The sequence below is a fragment of the Saimiri boliviensis genome, chromosome 15 (genome assembly GCF_048565385.1).
Source record: "Saimiri boliviensis isolate mSaiBol1 chromosome 15, mSaiBol1.pri, whole genome shotgun sequence".
NCBI classification, from domain to species: Eukaryota; Metazoa; Chordata; class Mammalia; order Primates; family Cebidae; genus Saimiri; species Saimiri boliviensis.
This window is the reverse complement of record NC_133463.1, coordinates 89,363,971-89,385,987: the sequence shown is the minus strand read 5'-3', so window position 1 is coordinate 89,385,987 and position 22,017 is coordinate 89,363,971. Positions and strand designations below refer to the sequence as shown.

The following is a 22,017-nucleotide window of genomic DNA, read 5'->3' as shown; positions in this document are numbered from 1 at the left end:
GGCCGGCACAGCACGGTTGAACAAACCACAGTGAGAATAAATGCTGTGGGAGCCCAGAGAAATCAGGGGTGGCTTCCCCAGGAGGTGGCCTGGGCGGGGGTCTCCAAGGACAAATAGGAACTAGGTACCGTGCACAACGGAGTTTCTTAGGAAAGTTGGGGGCAGGGCGCATTCCAGGAAGAAGGCACTGCCCACAGCCTCAAACCGGGCTGCAGCCTGGGAACCCCAGGGAGTCGTGCAGGGGCAGAGAGAAGGAGCCTGGGAGGAGGCCGGTGGGGGGGGGCTGCCCCGCCCTTGAGGCTGGCCCCTTCCTCACTGCAGGCGAACAGCAGGAAGGGAAACCGCCTATGCAAAGCCCCGCGGCCCCTCCTGCGCTCCCTGCCCCCAGTGGGCGGTGGGATGCCACGCACCTACCCACGACGCCCCTTCTGCGGGTCGCCCCTGGAGGGAGGGTGCAGCGGAGGGCGGGTCCTATCACCGCGGGCGCGTGGGCGGGTGGCACGCGTGCCGCTCACAGGCCCCCCAGTCGGGGCCGCTGCCCTCCCGCCGCGCGAGTCCTGCCTGGGCCCGCAGTGCCATCTGCCGGCCGCGCGGGGGGCGCGTCGCGGAGCAGGCGGCGGGAGGGAGGGGCCTTCCCCGGGCCCACCCAGACATGCTGGCACCCTGGGGAGGGGGTGCCGCCGGTCCAGGGGCCTCGTCCTCACCCTAGGCTTGGGTCTGGGGCCCTGAGTTTGAGACCCGTTTCCACCACCAACTGCTGTGCGACCAGCCGCTGGCTCCGGCCCTCTCTGAGCTCCGCCCCGCTCCCAGGGCGCTGAGCAGAGGAGGAAGGGCCACTGGGACCCTGGGGGGTGCCGCGCTCTTACAGTGGGGAGAGCGCACCCTGAGGCGTGAGGCGCAGCGAGCTTCCCGGGCGCACGGTCGGAGACGGGCCTGGGTTTGATTCGGGGCAGCCTGTCCGGACCCACAGGCTGAGCTCCCAGCTGTCCCCTTCCTGGTTCCTTCGGCAGGAGAGGACCCCGGAGGTGGCGAGCACCGGCACCTGGAGCGGAGCCTGGCACAAAGCAGGAGCAGAGACTCAGGCCCAGACGGGGAGTCACAGCTCCAGCCCCAGAACCTGCCACCCGCACGGAGACCTGGGCCTAGGGAACAAATGGCCCAGGCTGGGTCATCCACGGGTCTCCCAGGAGGTAACTGAGGCCCAGAGGAGGAAGGGGCAGGCCCGGGGACCCTGGAGGACACACGTCCGAGCCCGCATGCACAGACAGAGGCACACACGCAGACCCGCTGCCCCAGAACACAGACAGCCCTTAGAAAGGTTGCTGGATGCTGGAACCATCGTGACCTCACGGATGAGGTCAGGCCGGCCAGGGCGGGAGAGGGCCAGTGCCGGGGACACGGCCAGCCCACGGTCGTGAGGCCGGAACTAGTGGTGGGTGCCTGTGAGTCCGCACAGTGCCCCAACCATGGACAGGCAATGTTCTAAATGACCACACAGCCGCACCCCGGTGAGTAGGACATCCTCAGCCGTTTCCCCAAACCCCAGGTCAGCTCAGCCCCACCAGAGACTCCCGACCCCCACCAGTAATCAGCCTCCTCACCTGTTGGGAGCCTCCCTGTACACCATCCAGGGGCTCCTGTGCTGAGGAAGGAGGGTCCTGCCCCCAGGAGCAGCCTGGAGCAGTTGGAGTGGGCACCCGTAAGCCAGAGTCAGGGCCCTGCCCGCATAGCCTGCACCTGTGTGATGGCGAGAGGGACCCTGGCCTTCAGGCCTGCTGTGTGAACGGGCAAGTGAAAGGATGGACAGACTGTCCGCCTGCTTCTCTGATGAGCCTTGGCTTCTATTCGGCAGGACGGAGATGATACCGCAGCCAGTGTTTCTGCAGAGATTTCAGGGGCATGAGTAACAGAAGGTTCCACCACAGCTTTCCAGGGTCCCCAGGGCCCCCCCAGTGTCCCGGGACCCTGGGCAGACATGAAGGATATCTCCACCTTCCTGTGTCCGACAGGCAGGTCAGAGGTGCCTGGCCCCAGCCCAGAGTCCCGCCTGCCCCCTCTATGGGGACCCAAAGCAGGCTCCGCTGTCCAGGTGCTCGTCCACCGGGACTGGGGCCACAGCCAGGCTCTGGGTTCAGAGCAGGGTTCCTGGCTGCAGTCCCTGACACAGTGGCTATTCTGGGAGTGTCTCGGTACCTGCCTGTGAACTCAGGAATTTCAGGCCCTCGCAGTCCCCCGTCTGAATGTCGCCAGGCCTGCCTCCTCTGCCATAGCTTCTGCTGCTGCTAAGCTGAGAGCGCTCCTCTGCAGATGTTTGCTAATAGTGCGTTCACATCATTTTTCTATTTTTAAAAACACATTTAACTCTGGAGGCCACAGAGGCTGCGATGTGGGTTTGGAGGGGCAAGGTACGAGCCTCCCTGGTGCCTGCGGCCCGTGCTGTGACCGCTGCCATGCCTGGGGAAGCTGGACTCCCACTGCCACAGGACCCTCACTCCCACTCAGAGTCGGTCCCAACCACATTTGTCTGGAAGGCCACCCTTTCCACGATCTGGGAACTGGCTAGTTTTCTGGGAGGCCACAGGAAGGAGGCGGCTTTCCAGAAGAGTCAAACTGTGCGTGAACCTCTCAAGGTCAAGAGAGCAGAATTCCAGAGTCTCCCCAGAGCTGCTCTGGCCCTGAGACGCCAAGATGTGTCAGAACGTGTGATCTCCAGGAGGCAGGCTCTGGAGCTCTTGGGACAGCAGAGCTCAGATGTGCAGAAATGCGCTTTCTCAGGCAACCCCACCCTATGATGCACTTACGGGGCGGGGCAGCCTGGCGGATATCCTCCTATAGCTCTGGCAAGGGGACAAAGAGAAAGGAGGAGACAAACTCTGGGCAAAGGGGCCAGGGAAGAAGAGCCCAACAGGGTCCACGGGAAGGCATTTGGGAAGCCGTATCTGGTGTGATGGTTGAGGGGGACAGACCGCCAGGATCCTGGAGAGGTGGGAGGGCCATCACAGTGCTGTGTCTAAGGTCAGGTCGGGCCGTATTCACTGAAGCACTCCATTCATTCCGCCAGCATTTGCTGAGCACCTACTACATGGACCAGGTGTTCTAGGTGTCGGGGATACTGCTGGGAACAAAAGAGATAAAACCCTTGCCCACATGCCTTACATTCCAGACTGCCAGTGAGAACAGAAGCAGGAAATAAACGACATGGCGGCACAGGGGGAGAAGGCGTATGGAAAGAAGAGGGGCGGGAGTGGGAAGTGTGGGGTCAGGGTCTTCAATCAGTGCTTCACGAAGGGGTCAATGGAGCCAACACTAAAATCCGGCGAGGGACTGAGCCAGGTGGCCCTCTGGGTTCGGAAGGGTGTTTCCCAGACGGAAGGAGCAGCCACCACCAAGGTCTGGAGATAGACGTGCGTCCGGTGGTGTGAGCGCCTCCCGACTGGAGTAGAATCGACAAGGGAGAGCGGAAGGAAATAAGGGCAGAGGGACCATTTTTGTTCTTACGTGCCTTCTTTCTTTTCTATTACAGTATGATTTACAGATGATAAAATTCACTATTTTTAGCATATAGCTCTCAAATTTTGACAAATGTATATAGTCATGGACTCACCACCACAAACAAAATATGGTGGTGGGCACGCGACTCCCAGACAGCGCCATCTCCCAGACAGCGCCTCCGGCCCTCTGCAGTGAACTTTCTCCAGGTCCCTGTCCCTGGGAACCGCTGACCTGCTCTCTGTATAGTTTCACTTTTCCAGAACGTCATGAAAGTGAAATGGCACCAGATGTAGCTTTTGGAGTCTGGTTTCCCGCATGCAGCATCATGCATTGAAGAATCCGTGTTTTTGTGTTTATCAGGAATTCGCCCCCTTTGCTGCTGAGTAGCATACTCAGCATACTGTGGATGTGATGTGGTTGGTTTGTGCATTCCCAGGTTGAAGGACACGTGGATTATTTCCATCAAAAGCCACGATAAATGTTTGTGTATAGATTTCAGACAGCAGTCACTTCGCCTGAGAGAATGCCTAGGGGCAGGTAGCTGAGCCATGAGAATGCAAGTGTACGTTCAACTTGATTAGCAAGTACCAGGCTACCTTCCAAGAGGGCTGTGCCACTGTGCCTTCCCACCAGCAACGCGTGAAAGCTCAGAGCTGTTCTGCGCCCTCACCAGCAGTGGGTATTGCCCGTGTTTCTGATTTTGGCCACTTTGGTGGGTGTGTAGTGATAGCCCACTGCGGTGTTAGCGGCGTCCCTCGTGAGGAATCACGCTGAGCACGTTTCAGGTGCTTCCTTGCCGCCCGTCTGCTTTGTCCCAGCGTCTTTCCGTGTTGTGTTAGGCTGCCTGGGCTTTGTTTTGTTTTCGTTTTCCTTTGTTTCGAGTGTGCTTTATATATTCTGGAGATCGTCCTTTATCAAATATGTGATTCGCAAATACTTCCTCCAAGTCTGCGGCTTCTCTTTTCATTTTTTAGTAGATATCCCTTAAATAAAAGAAAGGGGGACGCGGTGCAGTGGCTCATGCCTGTAATCCCAGCACTTTGGGAGGCGGAAGCCAGAGGATCATTTGAGCCCAGGAGTTCAAGACCAGCCTAAGCAATAGAGAGATACCCTGTCTCTATTTAAAAAAAAAAAAAAGAGGCAGACATGGTGGCATGCACCTGCAGCCCTAGCTACTTGGGAGGTGGAGGAAGGATCGTCTTTTGAGCCCAAGTGTTCAAGGCTACAGTGAGTGACCTATGCTTGTGCCACTGCACTCTAGGCTAGGCAACAGATCAAGACTTTCTAGAAAACAAAAATAAAATACAGACAGAGGGGATCTCTAGAAGAAAATGATATTTATTCAAACATTTAAGATTCTTATATCTCCTTGATAAATGAAGTGATTCTCTTTATCCCTGTTATATTACTTACTCTAAAATATACTTTGTCTGATATTAATATAACACAATTTTCTTTATATTTATGTTAGCATGATAGATTGTTTTCCATCCTTTTACTTTTAATTGATTGGTATGTACTATATTTCAAGTGGACTTTGCATAGGCAGTGTACATGTGGGTCTTGCTTTTTTATTCAATTTAATAGTCTCTGCTATTTAATTTTGGTGCCTTTATTATTTATATTTAATATGTCTATTGATCGGATTTGGTTTTATTAGACCATCTTGCAATTCATTTTCTCTTTGTCTCATCTCTTTTTGTGCAATTTTTTCTCTTCTTCTGCCTTTATTTGCATTGAGTAATTTTTATGAATCCACCTTATCTCCTTCGTGGAATTCTTAGCCACACATATTTTGTTTAGTGTTGTTTTATTGTCTAGTCATTGCTTTTGGGTTTCTGTTATACATGGTAGCTGATCTCAGTTTACCTTCAAGTGAAATTAGAGTGTAAGAACCTTCCAACATTTTGTTTTCATTTCTCCCTCCTGGCTTTTGTGCCATTATTGTTACATGTTTTACTTCTATATTTGTCATAAACCCACAATGCATTATTATTTTTACTTTAAATTTTAAAAGTAAAAATTCTATTTACCTACGTTTTTACCATTTCCAGTGCTCGTTATTCTTTTGTGGAGCTTCATTTTTTCCGTCTGTTGTCATTTTACTTCTGTCTGGAAGACTTTCTCAAACATTTTTTATGGTGCAGGACTTCTGGTGATAACATCTTATGGCTTTTGTACATATGAAAAGTATTTTTATACCACCTTCCGTTTTTACAGGTATTTTCTCTAGGATGGAATTCTAGCCTGACAGATTGCTGTTTTGTTTTGCTTTGTTCTTTCAGGGCTTTAAAATGTTGTCCACTGTCTCCGGCTCACATTGTTTCCAACAAGAACTGTGCTCTCATTTTTCATTCCTTTCATGTGTCTTTTTTTCTATGGATGTTTTTAAGATGTGACTTCATGTAGTTTTCTTTGTATGTCTTTTGCTTGGAATTCATTGAATTTCCTGGATCTGTGGATTTATAACTTTCATCAAAGGTATGAAATGTTCAGGTATTATTTCCTCAAATATTTTTTCTTTCCCCATTCCTTCTCCTGTAGGGAGGCAAATTCCACATACAAAATGCCATGTGATGTTGGTCCACAGCTCACTGATGCTCTGTTTTATTTTTTCCAGTCTTTTTTCTCTACATGTTTCATTTCGGGGTAGTTTCTAATTGCTGTGTCTTCAAGTTCACTCATCTGTGCTTCTACATTGTCTAATCTGCTGCTAAACTATGTATCCTTCATCTTTTTATATTTTCCAGGTCTCTCCTTACCATGCTAATGTTTTTCTCTACCATGTTGAACATGAGAAATATATTATTAAAAATTATGGCAAAAACCACAATTACTTTTGCACCAACCTTATAACTGTTTTACTGTCCTTGCCTACTAATTATATTATTTCTGTGTTGGTTTCAATTAATTGATTTTTTTCTCCTCATTATGGATCATATATTTTGCTCCTTTCCATGCCTAGAAAATTCTGATTGGATGCTAGACATTGTGAATTTTGCCTTGTTGGGTACTGGATATTCCTGTACTTTGTAAATATTCTTCAGGTTTGTTCTTGAACACAATTAGATTACTTGAAAAGTTTGGTTCCTCTGAGGCTTGATTTTAAAAGTGTGGTAGGAAGAGCCAAAACAGTGTTGTTTAGGGCAGATTTTTCCCCCATTACTGGGTTCATACCATTCAGAGCATGCTACCTAATCCCCTGTGAATTACCAGCTTTTCCACTCTCGATGGTGAGAAAAGGAACTCTTGCTAGCCCTGTGTGAGCTCCAGAGATTGTTCCCTCTACTCCTTTTGGGGCTTCATGGTTTTCCCAAGTGCACTGAGCTCAGATGAAGATGGGGGGTACAGGGGATCCCCTGAAACACCCCAAGAACCCTCTCCTCCTCGTGCCGCTCTCTCCTGTCACTCTTCCCAGCAAACTCCAGCCACGTTGGCTCCCCCAGACTTTCACATCCACTTCCTCAACTCAGAGAGACTACTGGGCTTTATTGGACTCCCTCTCCCTGTGCTGCAAACTGGAAACTTCCCAGTAGCTGGCTGTGGCCACGCTGGGCTCACCTTCTTGCTTTTCCATTTTCAGGGATCTTCGTCCTGTGCTGCTGTTGTCTGATGTCTGATAATCATGGTTTTGTTTTTTTTTTTTCCAATTTCCAAGTTGTTAAGACAAGAGGGTGAAGCTGGTCCTTGTCATGCCCTCATGGATGGAGGTATCAGTGTCTTACATGTCATTTTCAGGCCTTTGAGTTTTACTCTGAGTGAAATGGGAGGCAGGGCAGATTCTGAGTGGCATCACCTGACATGCATCCCTCCCATGGTGGGAGAAATGAACGGGTAAAATATTGAAAGATGAACTGGCTTCTAATGCACCACAGAATTCACGGATTTAATTTGCTGATTTTGTTTATCTCATTCATTGAGGCATTCCAGGAGAATGCCAGAACATGCCCCACCCATGGCAGTCACCTGGGAAGTGAGTACTGAGAGCGAACAAATGAATAAGGTCAGGAAGTGGGTGGAGCAGGAGGCTCTTCCTGTCCCAGCAGGAGACCAGGCTTGGGCAGCATCCTCCAAAAAAACAACATGGTCTCTTTTGGCCCCTTATGGCCCCTAACACAGCCCGAGGCAGTGCTTTCCCCACATTTGCAGGAGAAGAGGAAGAAGACGAGGAGAAGGCAGAGGCCGGCTTGGAGGGAGGAGAGAAGGCAGAGGCCGGCTTGGAGGAAGGAGAGAAGGCAGAGGCCGGCTTGAAGGGAGGAGAGAAGGCAGAGGCCGGCTTGGAGGGGCTGGATCTCCCTTGATCTGTTCTCACTGCTCCCATAGCTCTCCCCACTTCCCTTGGGGACTCCTTCAGCGATGTCTGGGTGACCAGGGCAATCTCACATGTGGTCTGAATGAGGGATGCCATACCCTGAGCCCTGCCATGTCCCACCAGCCATGTCTGTCTCAAACCCAACCTCAGAAGCGGACGCCTGCTGGGAGGCCAGGCCCCACCAGGCCTGCAGGTGATGCTGCCTACTCAACAGTGTCCCTGAGGCCTTGAGACCCCACCCTCCTCCCGGGGCCCAGCCAGTCCCTTGAATGGAAGGACAGACACATGGAAGGATGTAGCTGAGCCCAGTGGAAGCCAGTGCAGCACGTAGCACCCCGCACTAATGCGGAAACACGCCACCCAGACGCCGACTCCCAGGACCCCTCCTCCATTTCAGAATCTCCCCCGCTGTCTCCACATCCCCAAAGGAGTCGTCTTGCATGGAGGCACCCCAGGACTCTGTCCACAGGGACAGACTCCCACACCCCACCACCATTCTGCTCCGCAAGTCGCAGAGCAAGCAGCCAGGCCGCACTCCTGCCACAGAAGCACCAGGTGTTCATGGAGGAGGCCAGCGGTGCAGGTGACCGTCAGCCCCGGCTCAGGCAGGACAGGCGTGAGTTGGCCCCAGATGGGGTCAGGCTCCAGCAGATCCCACCCTGTCCCTCCAACAAAAGCAGTCCTGAGGGTGACGGCCAGAAGGAGTCTCCCCTCCAGGACCTTGAGAGTGTCAAGCGGTGTGGACATGGTGAAGCTTTCAGCAGAGAGCCCTGCACACTCGGCTTGGCCTCGTCATGCCTCGTGAGGCACCATCCAAAGCCCAAGCGATGCCCAGCTCACCCTACACCCCACCCTCCACCATCCCCCCCATTCCCTTTCACAGCTCGGACCTCAGTCCAAGCCTGGCTCCTACGTTATTCAAACACCATTGACTGCTGGATGACTGGGTGGTTGGTGAAAGGATATAGGAAGAATGGATGCGGGGAGGGAGGGATGAATTCGTGAGTGGGTGGGTGGACATTTATGAACAGATGGATGTTGGGTGGGTGGGCAGGTAGATGAATGGAAAGACAGATGAACAGGTGGATTCGTAGACGGAAGGATGGACAGACGGAGCGTGTGGATGGACGGATGGCTGGATGGGCAGGTGGGTGAGGGAGGCGTGGGTAATGGGCGGATGGAGTATGAATGGTGAGAGGACGTGCTCACACACCTGCGCTCCTGCTCCTTACCTAGGTTGAACCCAGGAAAGTCCATTTGGACCGTCAGGAGGTCCCAGGCTTCTCAGGCATCCATTCCCCAGTTCTCATTTTCAGAGCACTCCTTCCATCCCCAGACCCACCCTCCTGCCCACCCAGCCTTGCTGCCACAATGTGACCCACCCACAGCCTGTTCACGCTCATGCCTTCCTGCCCACCTTAGCCATCTGCTTCAAGATGCTGCAGGACATGAGCAGTGCAGATCCCTTCCGCCTGAAGTACATCATCAAGAAGGTCAAGAACACGGCTCATGGCTCCCCCAGCCTGGTGATGGAAACCATCCACCACTGCTTCATAGACAACCCAGAGGTGGGGGCAGCTTGGGCCACTGGGGCAGGCACAGGGGGCAGAGGGGAGGGTGGGACCCGGAGGTGAGCTCTAACCCGGGGTCCTGCATAGAACAACCACATGACTTGGGGCAAGCCTCAGTTTCCTCACATGTGAAATGGGCCAAGTAGGGAGGGAGAAAAGTGAACCCAGATGCATTGACCGCCCTCAGAACGCGCGCATGAGGTGGCTAACCTGACCCTCACTGGGTGGGAGCCTAAGGCATACGGAAGCCAAGGGGTTTGCCTGGAGTCACAGACCATGAAGTGGCAGAGACAAATGGCTCCTTTGGACCCTCCATGTCCACACCTCTGCCCACATCTCCCAAACCATCTGACCTGATCTGTCCCCAACCCACCATTGCTGTCACCCACAGATCTCCAGCAGGCACAAGTTCTGGCTGTTCCAGACTCTGGAGATGGTCATCGGGGCCAGTGACATCCCAGAGGAGACCTGGGAGAAAACCTTCACGCAGCTGGCCCTGGAGAACACGACCAAGACCACGGTGGGCCTCCCCTCCCCCAGCAAGTGAGCCAACCCCCCACGGGTTTTGGGAATGCCAGTGGCTGCCCCAAGGACCCAAGTGATGCCAGGTGTGCCCAGCCTTGTAGCTTACCAAGCAATTCCATCCAGTGACTCGCGTTCTTGCCCCCAGCCACTTCAGCGGACAAGCACTTTTCCATCTCACTTTCCCATTTCGGGAAGGTGAGGCTCATAAGTCGGGGAGCCCTCTCCCCTCAGGAGGTCTCTCCCTACAGCAGGCTGTGGTTCTGCCTGCAGCCCAGCTTCTGGGAGGCCTCTGCACGTCTAACCCCGTCCGCAGGCTGTACCTCCGCCCTTGGCCTCCCGCTTCTGGCTTCCTGGCCGATGGAGACTTGGGGGTCTGGACCTGAACTGCCCCACCCACCCCACCCTGCCCCCAGCTTGCAGTCTGAGATCTGGCCCCGGCCACCAACAGTCTCCACTCTAGAAGCTTGGGAGCAGGTGGCTTAGACTGACTAGGCCAGGGCGGCCCCAGGGGACGCCTCAATACGTGCACACACTTGGGTGCCCCACGAAGCAGGAGTAGGCACCACTTACCCTCTGTGTGATGCTGAGTCTTCACTCCGGTGGTCATGCAGAGGCAAACGCCACTGCAAGACGTTCTTCATACTCACAGCTCCCCCCGACACGAGAGGCACAGCACACCACACTGGGCCACACAGGCCTGCCCCACACAGGGGTCAGGAAGCAGACAGAGGCCAATCTGGACACGCCTTCAGGGCCACGGTGCCGGAAAGGAAGCAAGTGGAGACGTCCCCTAGGAGCTACGGGGACAGTGGCAGGTCAGGGCATTGTAACGGGACTTCCACGCTCCCGCAGAGATTACACAGCTTCGGCTGCTCATCTAGCCCTTCAATTCAGCAAACAGGGAGAGGGTATTAGGAATAAGACATCCAAGAGCACAGGGCCTGCCAGCGTGGCCAACACACCCTCCACACAGGGATCTGTGGCCCCACTTACAGATAGAGAGGCTGGGGCTCAGAGCCTTAGGGACTGGCCTGTAGTCACCACCCAGCTGGCGGACAGCAGGTGGGTCAAGCCCCTGAGCTTCCCCAGAGAAGTGAGTGAGGCCACCCTAGGTGTGAAGGACGGGGAACGGGGCGTGGCAGCCACGTCCACCTGGTTTTTCTACCTTGTTTCTTGTGGCTCTGGAATCCTATGCATGTGTTTCTCACACTCACTGTTGCCAAGTCCATCAGGCGCCTCTGCAGTTTACGGATTGAAGATCCTGGGGAGCTGCGGTCAGGGAGCAGTGCCCCCGGCAAGGCGAGGGCTTCGGGACACTCTCAGGGGCGTGGTCTGGCCTCAGCCTCCCCGAGGGTAGACAAGGCCCTCCTGCGGCTTCATGATGGGGGCCCCTGCACGGAGTCCCGCATGAACAAGGCTGCGACCGGTCTACATTTTCTGCTTCTGAACGTAACGCAGCCCCGCCCCAGCACCCAGAGGAAGCGCACAGTTCTGTGGGTCCCACCCGCCTGGGACACAGAGGGGCGTCAGGCGCTCTGGCACCTAGGTCAGGCCCCTCATCTGCCTGCTCCCCACTTCCACAGTGTGCCTGCTATTGTCCCTTTTAAAAAATCTCCTAAATGGAGTGTTAGCTGACGTAGGTTTTTTGAGAGAACAAAATCAGATTCAATCACCATCTTCACGAGAAGCCCCCATAGACATACTTGGCATAAATTAGAAGTGATATATCCATTTCATGAGATGATTCAAGCTGCATGGCAGGGCTCAGAAACCCCCACTTCCAGACGCCCCAAGTGCAGGCAGGCCTCCCGCTCACCTGCCTCAGAGCCACAGAAGCCGCCTATGGCTCCCATGAAGACCGAGAAAAGTGGAATTCAAAACTGTATCAAGATCCAGAGGGAACCACACACTTGTTGAGAAAGGGCCTGGGTGTGACCACACAGAGCCTCGGGGCCCACTCAGGTCCTTCCTGCTGAGGAAGCCCCTCCCCTGGACAATGGGGGCTTGGCCAGGGTCAGGGAGGCCAGGGGCCCGGGCGGCGGGGCTCTGCCCTCGAGCAGCTGACGCCCTGGGTCTCCTGGATGGGAACATGGCCTCTGGTTCTGAATTCATGGCGAAAGAATTAAAGGATGTGACATTGTCGTGGGCCGCCAGGAGCTCAGGAGGAGGAGAGGTGATGTGGGCTAGAGGATCAGGATGAGGGCCTGAACCCAGGCCTCGGAGCACGCTCTAAGGGGAGTGGAGGTCCAGGCAGGCACACAGCATGAGCCAGGGTGCAGAGGCAGGAGGAGGAGGGGGAGGAGGGGGAGGAGGGGGAGGAGGGGGAGGAGGGGGAGGAGGGGGAGGAGGGGGAGGAGGGGGAGGAGGGGGAGGAGGGGGAGGAGGGGGAGGAGGGGCGCAGAGGCAGGGGGAGGAGGGGGAGGAGGGGGAGGAGGAGGGGGAGGAGGGGGAGGAGGGGCGCAGAGGCAGGGGGAGGAGGGGCAGGAGGGGGAGGAGGGGGAGGAGGGGCGCAGAGGCAGGGGGAGGAGGGGGAGGAGGGGGAGGAGGGGGAGGAGGGGCGCAGAGGCAGGGGGAGGAGGGGGAGGAGGGGGAGGAGGGGCGCAGAGGCAGGGGGAGGAGGGGGAGGAGGGGCGCAGAGGCAGGGGGAGGAGGGGCAGGAGGGGGAGGAGGGGGAGGAGGGGCGCAGAGGCAGGGGAGGAGGGGGAGGAGGGGGAGGAGGGGCGCAGAGGCAGGGGGAGGAGGGGGAGGAGGGGGAGGAGGGGCGCAGAGGCAGGGGGAGGAGGGGGAGGAGGGGCTCCAAAAATGGACGCAGACCAGGATGGCCTCAGGCTCCCTCAGCCTCAGTTTTCCAGCAAAAGAAACGTGGGCTGTGGTCCTGCCCCTCAAAGCAGCCCTGGCATAGGAAGACTCGAGGGCTCGGAACAAGCTGCTCTGATGTCCCTCCCACCCTGCCTGCTCCCACCTCACCCAGGAACTGGCAGACATACACCAGGACGAGGCCAGCAGCGTGCGGGTGGCCATCTGCAGGCACTCGTGGCGGGTGGTGGCGCAGCATCTGGAGACGGAGCTCCTGACGGGCATCTTCCCGCACCGCAGCCTCCTCTATGTGAGGGGCATCCTGTCCCCCCGCGGTATGTGGGCGCGAGGCTGCGGACAGGATGGGGCAGGTCATAGAGAGTGGTCCAGGAGGGAGGCTTTGAGGTCCCACACAGGCAGGGCACAGGGGCTGCATGTCACTTATGCAACGTCAGGTAGCTTCATGCCGAGCGGGAACAGGATGCTGCCCCGAGGATCCCCACTGTCCCGCACCCCTCAGGGGGCCCAGGCCGTGCCCAGGACCTCCCTGGAAAGAGCAACCCAGGCCCAGCCGTGCCAGCCCCTCCGAGGGCTCACCCACTCCTGCTGTCAGTATTGCAACAGCTGGGCCTGGGTGGAGCCAGGATGACAGAGGAGGGTCGGTTGGTGACCTAGGACAGGTGTGACTCTGGCACACAGCTGGGCAACATGGCAGGCCAGGGCCGCCCCCAGCCTTTACCACCTGCAGTGTCTGGGCCCTTCATCCACCATAGCCGCAGCCTCCAAGCTACGGGAAGGGCCAGCCTGGACAGTGGGGCCTCTGAGGACCCCAGAGGAAGGACATACAGGGAGGTGCTGACACAAAAAAGCACACTGACTGAGCACCCACCCAGCGCCAGGCCCCCAGCCACGCAGAGGCAAGGGCCAACCTTCAAGAATTCACTCACTCATTCACAAGCACATGCTGCTGTGTTTCCCACTGGGAGGTCCAGGGCTGCCTTGAGAGCAGCTGGGGGAGCCCAGAGAGGAGAGGGACCAGCTGCCCAGGAGCCATCAAGGAGGGCTTCCTGGAGGAGGCAGCCAGTGTAGGCCACATCTAGAGATATGCATAGGAGGGTGAGGAAGGAAGTTCCCTCTGCCAAGAGCCTTCAGGAGGAATTGGTGGGCAGCCACTGTGAGGGGTGGGGTTGGGGTGTGGCAGGGCCTGTGACCTGCAGGGAGGCCCAGGTCCAGCAGGGGTGTCTGCACTCTAAGGCTGGGGAGAAGCAGGACCCTGCTTGGCTTGGCCTTGCCCCCCACCCCGCCCCGGGATTGGCAGGCTGGGCAGAGGTCCCTCTGCACCCGGGGGTACTGCTGAGGACCCCAGATCTCTCCCCAAAGCAGCCTCTCCCTCTAAGGTGGGTTCCAAAGTTCCCAAAAAGCTCTCCACTGTCACAACGCCTCCCTCCCAAAGCCTTATTTTCCCACTCTTGAGGGGCCATGCTTGGCGATGCCCCTCCATTCACCATGAGTGAGCCCAAGGCCCAGAGAGGGAGCCCAGCCCACCTGAAGCCACACAGTAAGGGCAGCAGGGCCGCAAGCCCAGCCCAGCTCTCTGAACCCAGAGCCGACCCGGCTCATGTCCCTCCAGCTCCCATGCCCTACCCACAGAGCCAGGGTGGGCAGAGGCCAGTAGTGTCAGCCCAGGCCAGCACTAATGCGTAGAGGTGACGGGGTCAGACAGGCCCCTGTGACCCTCCCCTCTCCCCACAAAGGAGCTCTTCGGCTGGGAAGACAAGCCTGCTGGGAAGAGCAACTGAGCCAGGTAGGGAGGGGGCCCAGCTCCCGGCCACCCGGCCTTCCGTGGCGCCAGCAGGGGAGAGGTGGCAGGATGGGTGCCTGGGAGGAGGGGAAGGGAGAAGGAGGGAGGAGGAAGAGAAGGCGGAAGGAAGGAGAGAAGCGGAGGGGAGGGAGGAAGATGGGGGAGCAAGAGGGGGCAGGGAGGGAGGGAGGAAGGATCCCCACTATGCAGATGAGCACACAAGTCTGGGAAAGGGAGAGGACCAGTCACAGGCCTGAGGCATCGGGGTTCACACCTTGGCCAGAGCTGTGACCACGGAAAGAAGGAAGCAGACGGGCGGACGAGAAGAACCAGGCCGTGCAGCCCCCTGTCCGAACACACCCAAGTGAGTGAGGGGCTGACATGGCTGAGAGAAGGGACAAGGGACACCACACCCCTGCCGCCTGGGTCCAAGTCCATATTCAACCAGTCACCACTCTGACCTGGGGGACCCACTTCGCCTCTCGGCACCTTGGTTTCCTCATCCGTCAAATGGGAATCCAAGCACTTCACTCAGAGGGTGGTTGTGACAAGGACAGGAAGTAATCCATGCAGCGTCGGGCACCATGCCGGTGGCACAGGAAACCCTGGCTGATGTCATCGTTGTCCTCTGGTGAGAGCTGTAGTGGTAGTGACAGGAGCAGCGGAGACAGCAGGAGAAGAGTCGTCCTGGAACAGTATCCCGTAGAAACGGCACCTCAGCAGTACACGCAACCCAGAACAAGAAGACAAAACTCACCGAGGACAGAGAAAACTTGAACAAAACGTTAACCGACCCATCTAACAAAGTGCAGATAAAATATTCGCCAGGGTGTGGTTGGGGGAAGCAGAGATGGTTCATGGCTACAAAAATAGGAAGAATGAATAAGATCGACCGTTGGCTAGCACGGCAGGGTGACTGTGGTCCATTGTTTAATAGCAGATTTTAAAATCACTAAAAGAGGCTGGGCGTGGTGGCTCATCCCTGTCTTTCCAGCACTTTGGGAGGCCAAGATGAGCAGATCACTTGAGGTTAGGAGTTCGAGACCAGCCTGGCCCATAGGGTGAAGCCCCATCTTTACTAAAAATTCAAAAACTAGCCCAGCGTTGTGATATGCATCTGTAATCCCAGCTACTCAGGAGGCTGATGTGGGAGACTCACTTGAAACCGGGAAGCAGAGGTTGCAGTGAGCCAAGATTGCACCACTGCATTCCAGCCTGGGCATCAGAACGAAACTCCATCTCAAAATAAAATAAAATAATGGAAAGAGGGCCGGGTGCAGTGGCTCACACCTATAATCCCAGCCCTTTGGGAGGCCGAGGCAGGTGGATCACCTGAGGTCAGGAGTTCGAGGCCAGCCGGCCCAACATGGTGAAACCCTGTCTCTACTAAAAAATAAGAAAAATCAGCTGGGTGTGGTGGCACGTGCCTGTAGTCCCAGCTACTCGGAAGCTGAGGCAGAGAATTGCTTGAACCCAGGAGGTGGAGGTTGCAGTGAACCGAGATCATGTCATTGCACTCCAGCCTGGGCAACAGAGTGAGACCCCATCTTAAAAAATAATAAAATTAAAAAATAACTAAAAGAGTACAATTGGATTGTAACACAAAGGATAAATACTTGTGAGGTGACAGATACCTCATTTACCCTGATGTGATTATTACACATTGCATGCCTGTAGCAGAATATCCCATATATCCCATAAGTTATATATGTGCTATACACCCACAAAAATTTAAAATATTAAATTTAAAAAAAATTCACCAAGAGAGACCATATGCCAGGCCACATATCAGGTTTCAACAAATGTAAAATGGCAGAAATCAAACAGTATATTCTCTAACCAAAACACAAATTCGAGTTCAATATAAAATATATCTGGAGAAACTTCACATCCTTGGAAATTAAACAATACATTTCTAAATAAGAAGAAGAAATCACAAGGAAAATTAGAAAATATTTTGAACTGGATGATAATGAAACATGACATATGAAAATCTGTGGGATGCAATAAAAATACTTAGAAGGAAATTTATATTTAATGCCTATATTAGAAAAGAGGAAAGATATAAAATCAATTATCTAAGACTCCATTTTAAGAAGTTAGCCAAAAAATGAGCAAATAATAAACTCGGAGTAAGTAGAAGGAAGGAATAATACAAACTAGAGCAGAAATCAAAGAAACAAAAAGGAACAAAAACAGAGAATGACCAGAACAAAAAGATCAATACATTGAGCCAGATGCGGTGGCTGCTGCCTGTAATTCCAGCTCCTCTGGAAGCTGAGCAGATGAATTGCTTGAGTCCAGGAGTTCAAGACCAACCTGAGCAATGTAGTAAGACCCTGTCTCTAAAAAAACTTATATTGGGGTTGAATATGAGATTTAAAAAATAAAACTTCTAAAAATTAGCCAGGCATAGTAGCTTATACCTCTAGTCCAGCTACTCATGAGGCTAAGGCAGAAGGATTGCTTAAGCCCAGCAGTTCAAGGCTGCAGTGAGCTAGGATCAAACCACTGCACTCCAGCCTGGGGAGCAGAGCAAGACCAATCTCTATGATAGATAGATAGATAGATAGATAGATAGATAGATAGATAGACCCCTCACTAGACTGATCAAGAAGAGAGAAAACACGAAATACCAATTTCAGAAAGGAATAAGGAACGACACTACTAATCCTTTGGACATTAGAAAATTACAATGAATATTCAATAAATTAGATAATTTAGATGGAATATACAAATTCTCTAAAAACCACATATTACCAAACTGACATAAGAAGAAACAAAAAATGAATAGTCCTATATATATTAAAGAAATTTAAATCATAATTTAAAACATTCTCACTTAGAAAACTTCAAGCCCAGACACTTCTCTGTGAATTCTATCAAAAAGTTGAAAAAGAAGTAATATTGATTCTATACAAATTTCTTCAAGAAAATAGAGAAGGAAGGAACAATTTCCTAAATCATTTTATAAGGGCAACACAACCAAAGATATTACCAAAAAAGAAAAACTACGGACCAATACATTTTATGAAAATAGACTCAAAAATCTTAACAAAATATTAGCAAACTGAATCAAAGGATAGTGCAGCATGACTGAGGAGGTTTATCCCAGGGACACAAGGTCCATTTCCCATTTGAAAAACAGTAAGTGCAATTCAACACATTAACAGAATAAAGCAGAAAAAGCCTGATCGTATTTATAAAAAATAATGTGGAAAAGGCATCTAACAGAATTCAACACCTGATCGTGATAAAAGCTCTCAGCAAACTAGGCATAGAAGGAAGCTGCCTCAGTGTGACAGGGGACGTCTTAAGCTACAGTTAACACACTTAAGAATCAAAGACCAAACACTTTCCCACTGAGATCAGGAAGAAGGCAAAGGTGTCCTTTCTCTCCACTTCAGTCAACATTGCACTGAAGTTTCGAGCCAGGGCAATAAGGTAAGAAGAAGGAGAAGGGGGAAAAAGACATGCAGGCTGCAATTGAAAACGTCAAACTATCTCTTGTGTAGACAGTGTGACTATATTCATAGACGGTCTTACAGAATCATATTTAAAATACTAGAACTAATAATTACTAAGAATTGGATCGAGCAAGATCTCAGGATACAAGATCAATATACAAAAATCAATTGAACTTCTATGTACTGGTAACAAACAATTAGAAAATAAAATTTTTCTTAAAAATGACATTTTCAGCAGCATTAAAGATACAAAAAAAGATAAATGCAACAAAATATGTGCAATATTTTTAAAAGCATTGCAAAGAGAAATTAAAACAACCCTTAAAAATGGAGACAGATGATGTTTGTAGACAAAATGATTCGATAATGATGTCAGTTCTCCCAAAATTGATTTATAGATTGAGTGCAATGCCAATCCATCTCAGAAAACTGTATTGTAGGATTAAATATAAGCTATGGAATAAATTTTTATAAAGAAATTCTGAAGAACCTAGAATAGCCAAAACAATTATGAAAAAGAAAAAAGTTGCAAGAAATCCACTACTTGATTTCAAGATTACTGCAGGGCTACAGCAAACAAGACAGGAGGCACTGGCATAGGTTAAACAAATAAATCAATTGAACAGAATAGAAAATCCAATATCAAACTACATGTAAACAGTTGATTGATTTTTTTAAAAAAGGTATCACAGCAGTTCAGTGGGGAAAGTCTTGAACAGAAAGTTCTGAAACAATTTCATATATATAAGAAAATAAATGAACTACAGCGCCTAGTTCAAACCATTCACAAATATTAAATAGAGATGGAGCCAAGACCTAAAATGTAAAAGGTAAAATTGAAAAGTGTCTAGAAGAAAACAGGGGAGAAATTCTTGCCAGCCTTAAGGTAGACAGATATTTCTTCAGGATCAGAAAGTAATCATCATAAAGAAAAAAAAATATGTTAGAGTTTATCAAAATTAAAACATCTCATCAACTGATATCACTAAGAAAACAAAAAGGAAAGCCACAGACATGGAGAAAATACTCACAATCTATGTATCTGACAAGAGACTGTATCCAGATAAATACAGAACTTCTAAAGCTCAGTGAGCAGAAGACAAACAGGTCAGTTTCTGAATGAGCAAAAAAGCCACAAAGCACTTCAGGAAGGAAGAGAGCTGAATGACCCACAAGCAACTGAAAAAATGATCAGCATTGTTAATCCTCAGGGAAGCACCAGTTAGAACCACAAGAAGTCCGGGTGCGGTGGCTCACGCCTGTAATCCCAGCACTTTGGGAGGCCGAGGCAGGTGGATCACGAGGTCAAGAGATCGAGACCATTCTGGTCAACATGGTGAAACCCCGTCTCTACTAAAAATACAAAAAATTAGCTGGGCATGGTGGCACGTGCCTGTAATCCCAGCTACTCAGGAGGCTGAGGCAGGAGAATTGCCTGAACCCAGGAGGCGGAGGTTGCGGTGAGCCGAGGTCACGCCATTGCACTGCAGCCTGGGTAACAAGAGCGAAACTCCGTCTCAAAAAAAAAAAAAAAAAAAAAAACACAAGAAGTCCCCTCCGCATCTGCGCCAAGGGCACGCAGGTGAAAAAAAGGACCACAGCAGACATTGGCAAGGACGTGGGGCGCAAAGAACGTTGAAGGTGGGATGGGAAATGGCACAGCCTCTTAGGAAAACTGACATTTTCTTCTGAAGTTAACATATGACTCAGCAATCCCACTTTTCGGTATTTTACTCAAGAGATGTGAAAACACACATACACAAAATTACTTCTCCAAAAATGGTCATAGCAGGCTTATTCATTCTAGCCTTGAACTGGAAACAACCCAGACAGACAGAATACTGCACAGCCACACGAAAAGATCTAAAGTCAATCATCTAAGTGTCCATGTCAGGAAACCAGAGAAGGATCAAGTGAAACCCGAACCAAGCAAAGCAAATGAAATCATAAAAGTTAAAATAGTAAAAGAGGAATGAACTTTCAGTACATGCAACGACATGGATGAATCTCAGAAACCTTATGCTGAGTGAAAAAGTACCAGACACAGAAGATCACAGACTGCGTGCTTCCAATTACATGCTTCCAGTGTCACGTGAGTCTAGAAAAGGCAAAACTAATCTGCAGTGAAATCAGAACAGTTTTGTAGTGACGGAGCTTAACCAGGAAGGGGCATGAGAGAGCTTTTTGGGGTGGTGGCAAAAGCTCCCTATCCTGAGAGGATGTGAATTACACGGGCTGGACCATGAGCCCTGTTGGAAATAGATGCTCAGTGCCGCGAAGAAAAATTAGCACTGAGACAAAGGATCTTTCAGCAACGCGATTTTTATTTTACTTCCTGGACTTCAGGAAGGGTACTCTTGCTAGCCATCTTGCCACAAGAGTACAATGAACAAAGGAAAACACACAATGTCTCCCTTACACATTTGGGATTGTTCTTACTGCTGTGTCTGATCTCCATTGGCCGGAGCCAGATCTCACAATTTAAACTAAAACCCAATTGGTTAACAACTTAAAACTTTTCTAAACAGGTAAAAGCAAAAACGTTTCTAAACTGGAACCTGCCTGTGAGCACGTCCAGCACGGATATCCTGGTTAAAGCACAAGGACATAGAATGTACTGTGCCTGTAAGCACGGCATGTTTAACAGCTACATAGGATAGGGCTTAACAAAGAGTTATTAGCACACTTATTCTGTAACAAGAAAGGAAACGTTAAAAAGGAACTTTTCTGCTTCCCACAAGCTCTACAGCAAAGATTTGCGCACTTCATTGTGAGTTAAAATACTTCGAGTTTTTTTAATACTTAAAACGTTAAAAATGAAAAGTTTTGGGAAGAGATGTTCTTCAAAAATTAGAATATTTTATATTTTTTAAAGTAATATGATATACACACTGCATCTTCCAAGAACACCTTTAGCAGGGTCTGGGCAGATGCAGAATGAAATAGATTAGCATTCCGGCTACAGAAGCAGACAAATAGTCACACCAGGTCCCACAAATTGCAACACGTCAGTGTGGCTTAGTGTCTGCTATCCAGTGAGGTTGCTGCAGAGCTATCGGGGGGGAAAATGTTTAATTTTCTGAGTTTGGGAATTTGAATTTTAGCCAAGGAACTCTGATGCTGTTAAATGCAACAGTGAACAAAGAGTGAACTTTGGGGGAGGGAACTTCTGGGGGACCGGGAGGCTTTCTGGGGTCTGGGGTTTCATGGAGATTCTGCTGAGACCTATCTTATGGGTGACAGAGCCCCTCCAGGGCCTGCTGTACCCCAGTGCTTTACAAATGGCCAGGAGGAGGTACATCCTGGGCAGACAAGCTCATCCAGCTTCTGCCGTAAGTGGGGAGGGGGCATTTCCATTCCAGGGACCAGGGGATCAACCCCAAGGAGGATGCCAACAGTCCCACCTATGTCTTCTGCCCCACCAGATGCCCCTCATGCTCCTGGCATCACAAATTTAGTATTCCTTTAGGAAAAACTGCTAGAAATGGAGTTGCTTGGGAAAATTGTGTGTATCTTAAACTTTGGTATCGATACTGCCTTTTAATTGAGATTAACAGAACCTTCCACAACTGCAGATCTATTCATTCTCCCACCACAGGACACCTGCTTGCTGATAGTCAGTGTTCGACCTTTTGCCAGTCTTAGTCAAAGCATTACATCCGTTTTCATTCCGTAAGTATTAGCGAGGTTGCACGCACAGTATCTTCATCGTGTGCGTATGTCCTGATCATTTTACCATGTCTTTTTGGTCGTCGTCTTATTGATTTATAAAGTGCGGACTATTGATCTGGATGTTAACCCTTGGCAGTAGACAGCAACAAACTCAAAACAAAACTTCGCCTCATCTTTCAGCTTAATTGACAGCAATTTTGCCAAACAAGCTTTTTAAAATGTTTATCTTCACGTTTGTCAATCTTTGCTTTTAAGGTTTTTGGGTTTGGAATGATAATTTGGGAGGGGGGGGATTATCACCTACCCCCAAAGAATCCTTGGATCAAAAGTCTTGGAATTGTTGAATCACAGACCTAGAAACACTTGAAATTGAGAAATATT

The 22,017-nt window shown here is 51.2% G+C and overlaps 1 protein-coding gene across 1 annotated transcript in view; it reads left to right on the top strand.

Moving 5' to 3' along the window:
* Positions 1 to 1,466: 1,466 nt before the first annotated feature.
* The window catches only part of LOC101050941 (maestro heat-like repeat family member 5), a 64,143-nt gene continuing 43,592 nt past the window's right edge, over positions 1,467 to 22,017 (top strand). The window contains 7 exon segments of the mRNA XM_074386623.1: positions 1,467 to 1,546; positions 8,202 to 8,322; positions 8,324 to 8,387; positions 9,227 to 9,372; positions 9,767 to 9,895; positions 12,872 to 13,031; positions 14,451 to 14,500. Of these exon segments, the coding sequence (XP_074242724.1) occupies positions 1,467 to 1,546; positions 8,202 to 8,322; positions 8,324 to 8,387; positions 9,227 to 9,372; positions 9,767 to 9,895; positions 12,872 to 13,031; positions 14,451 to 14,500 (750 nt within the window).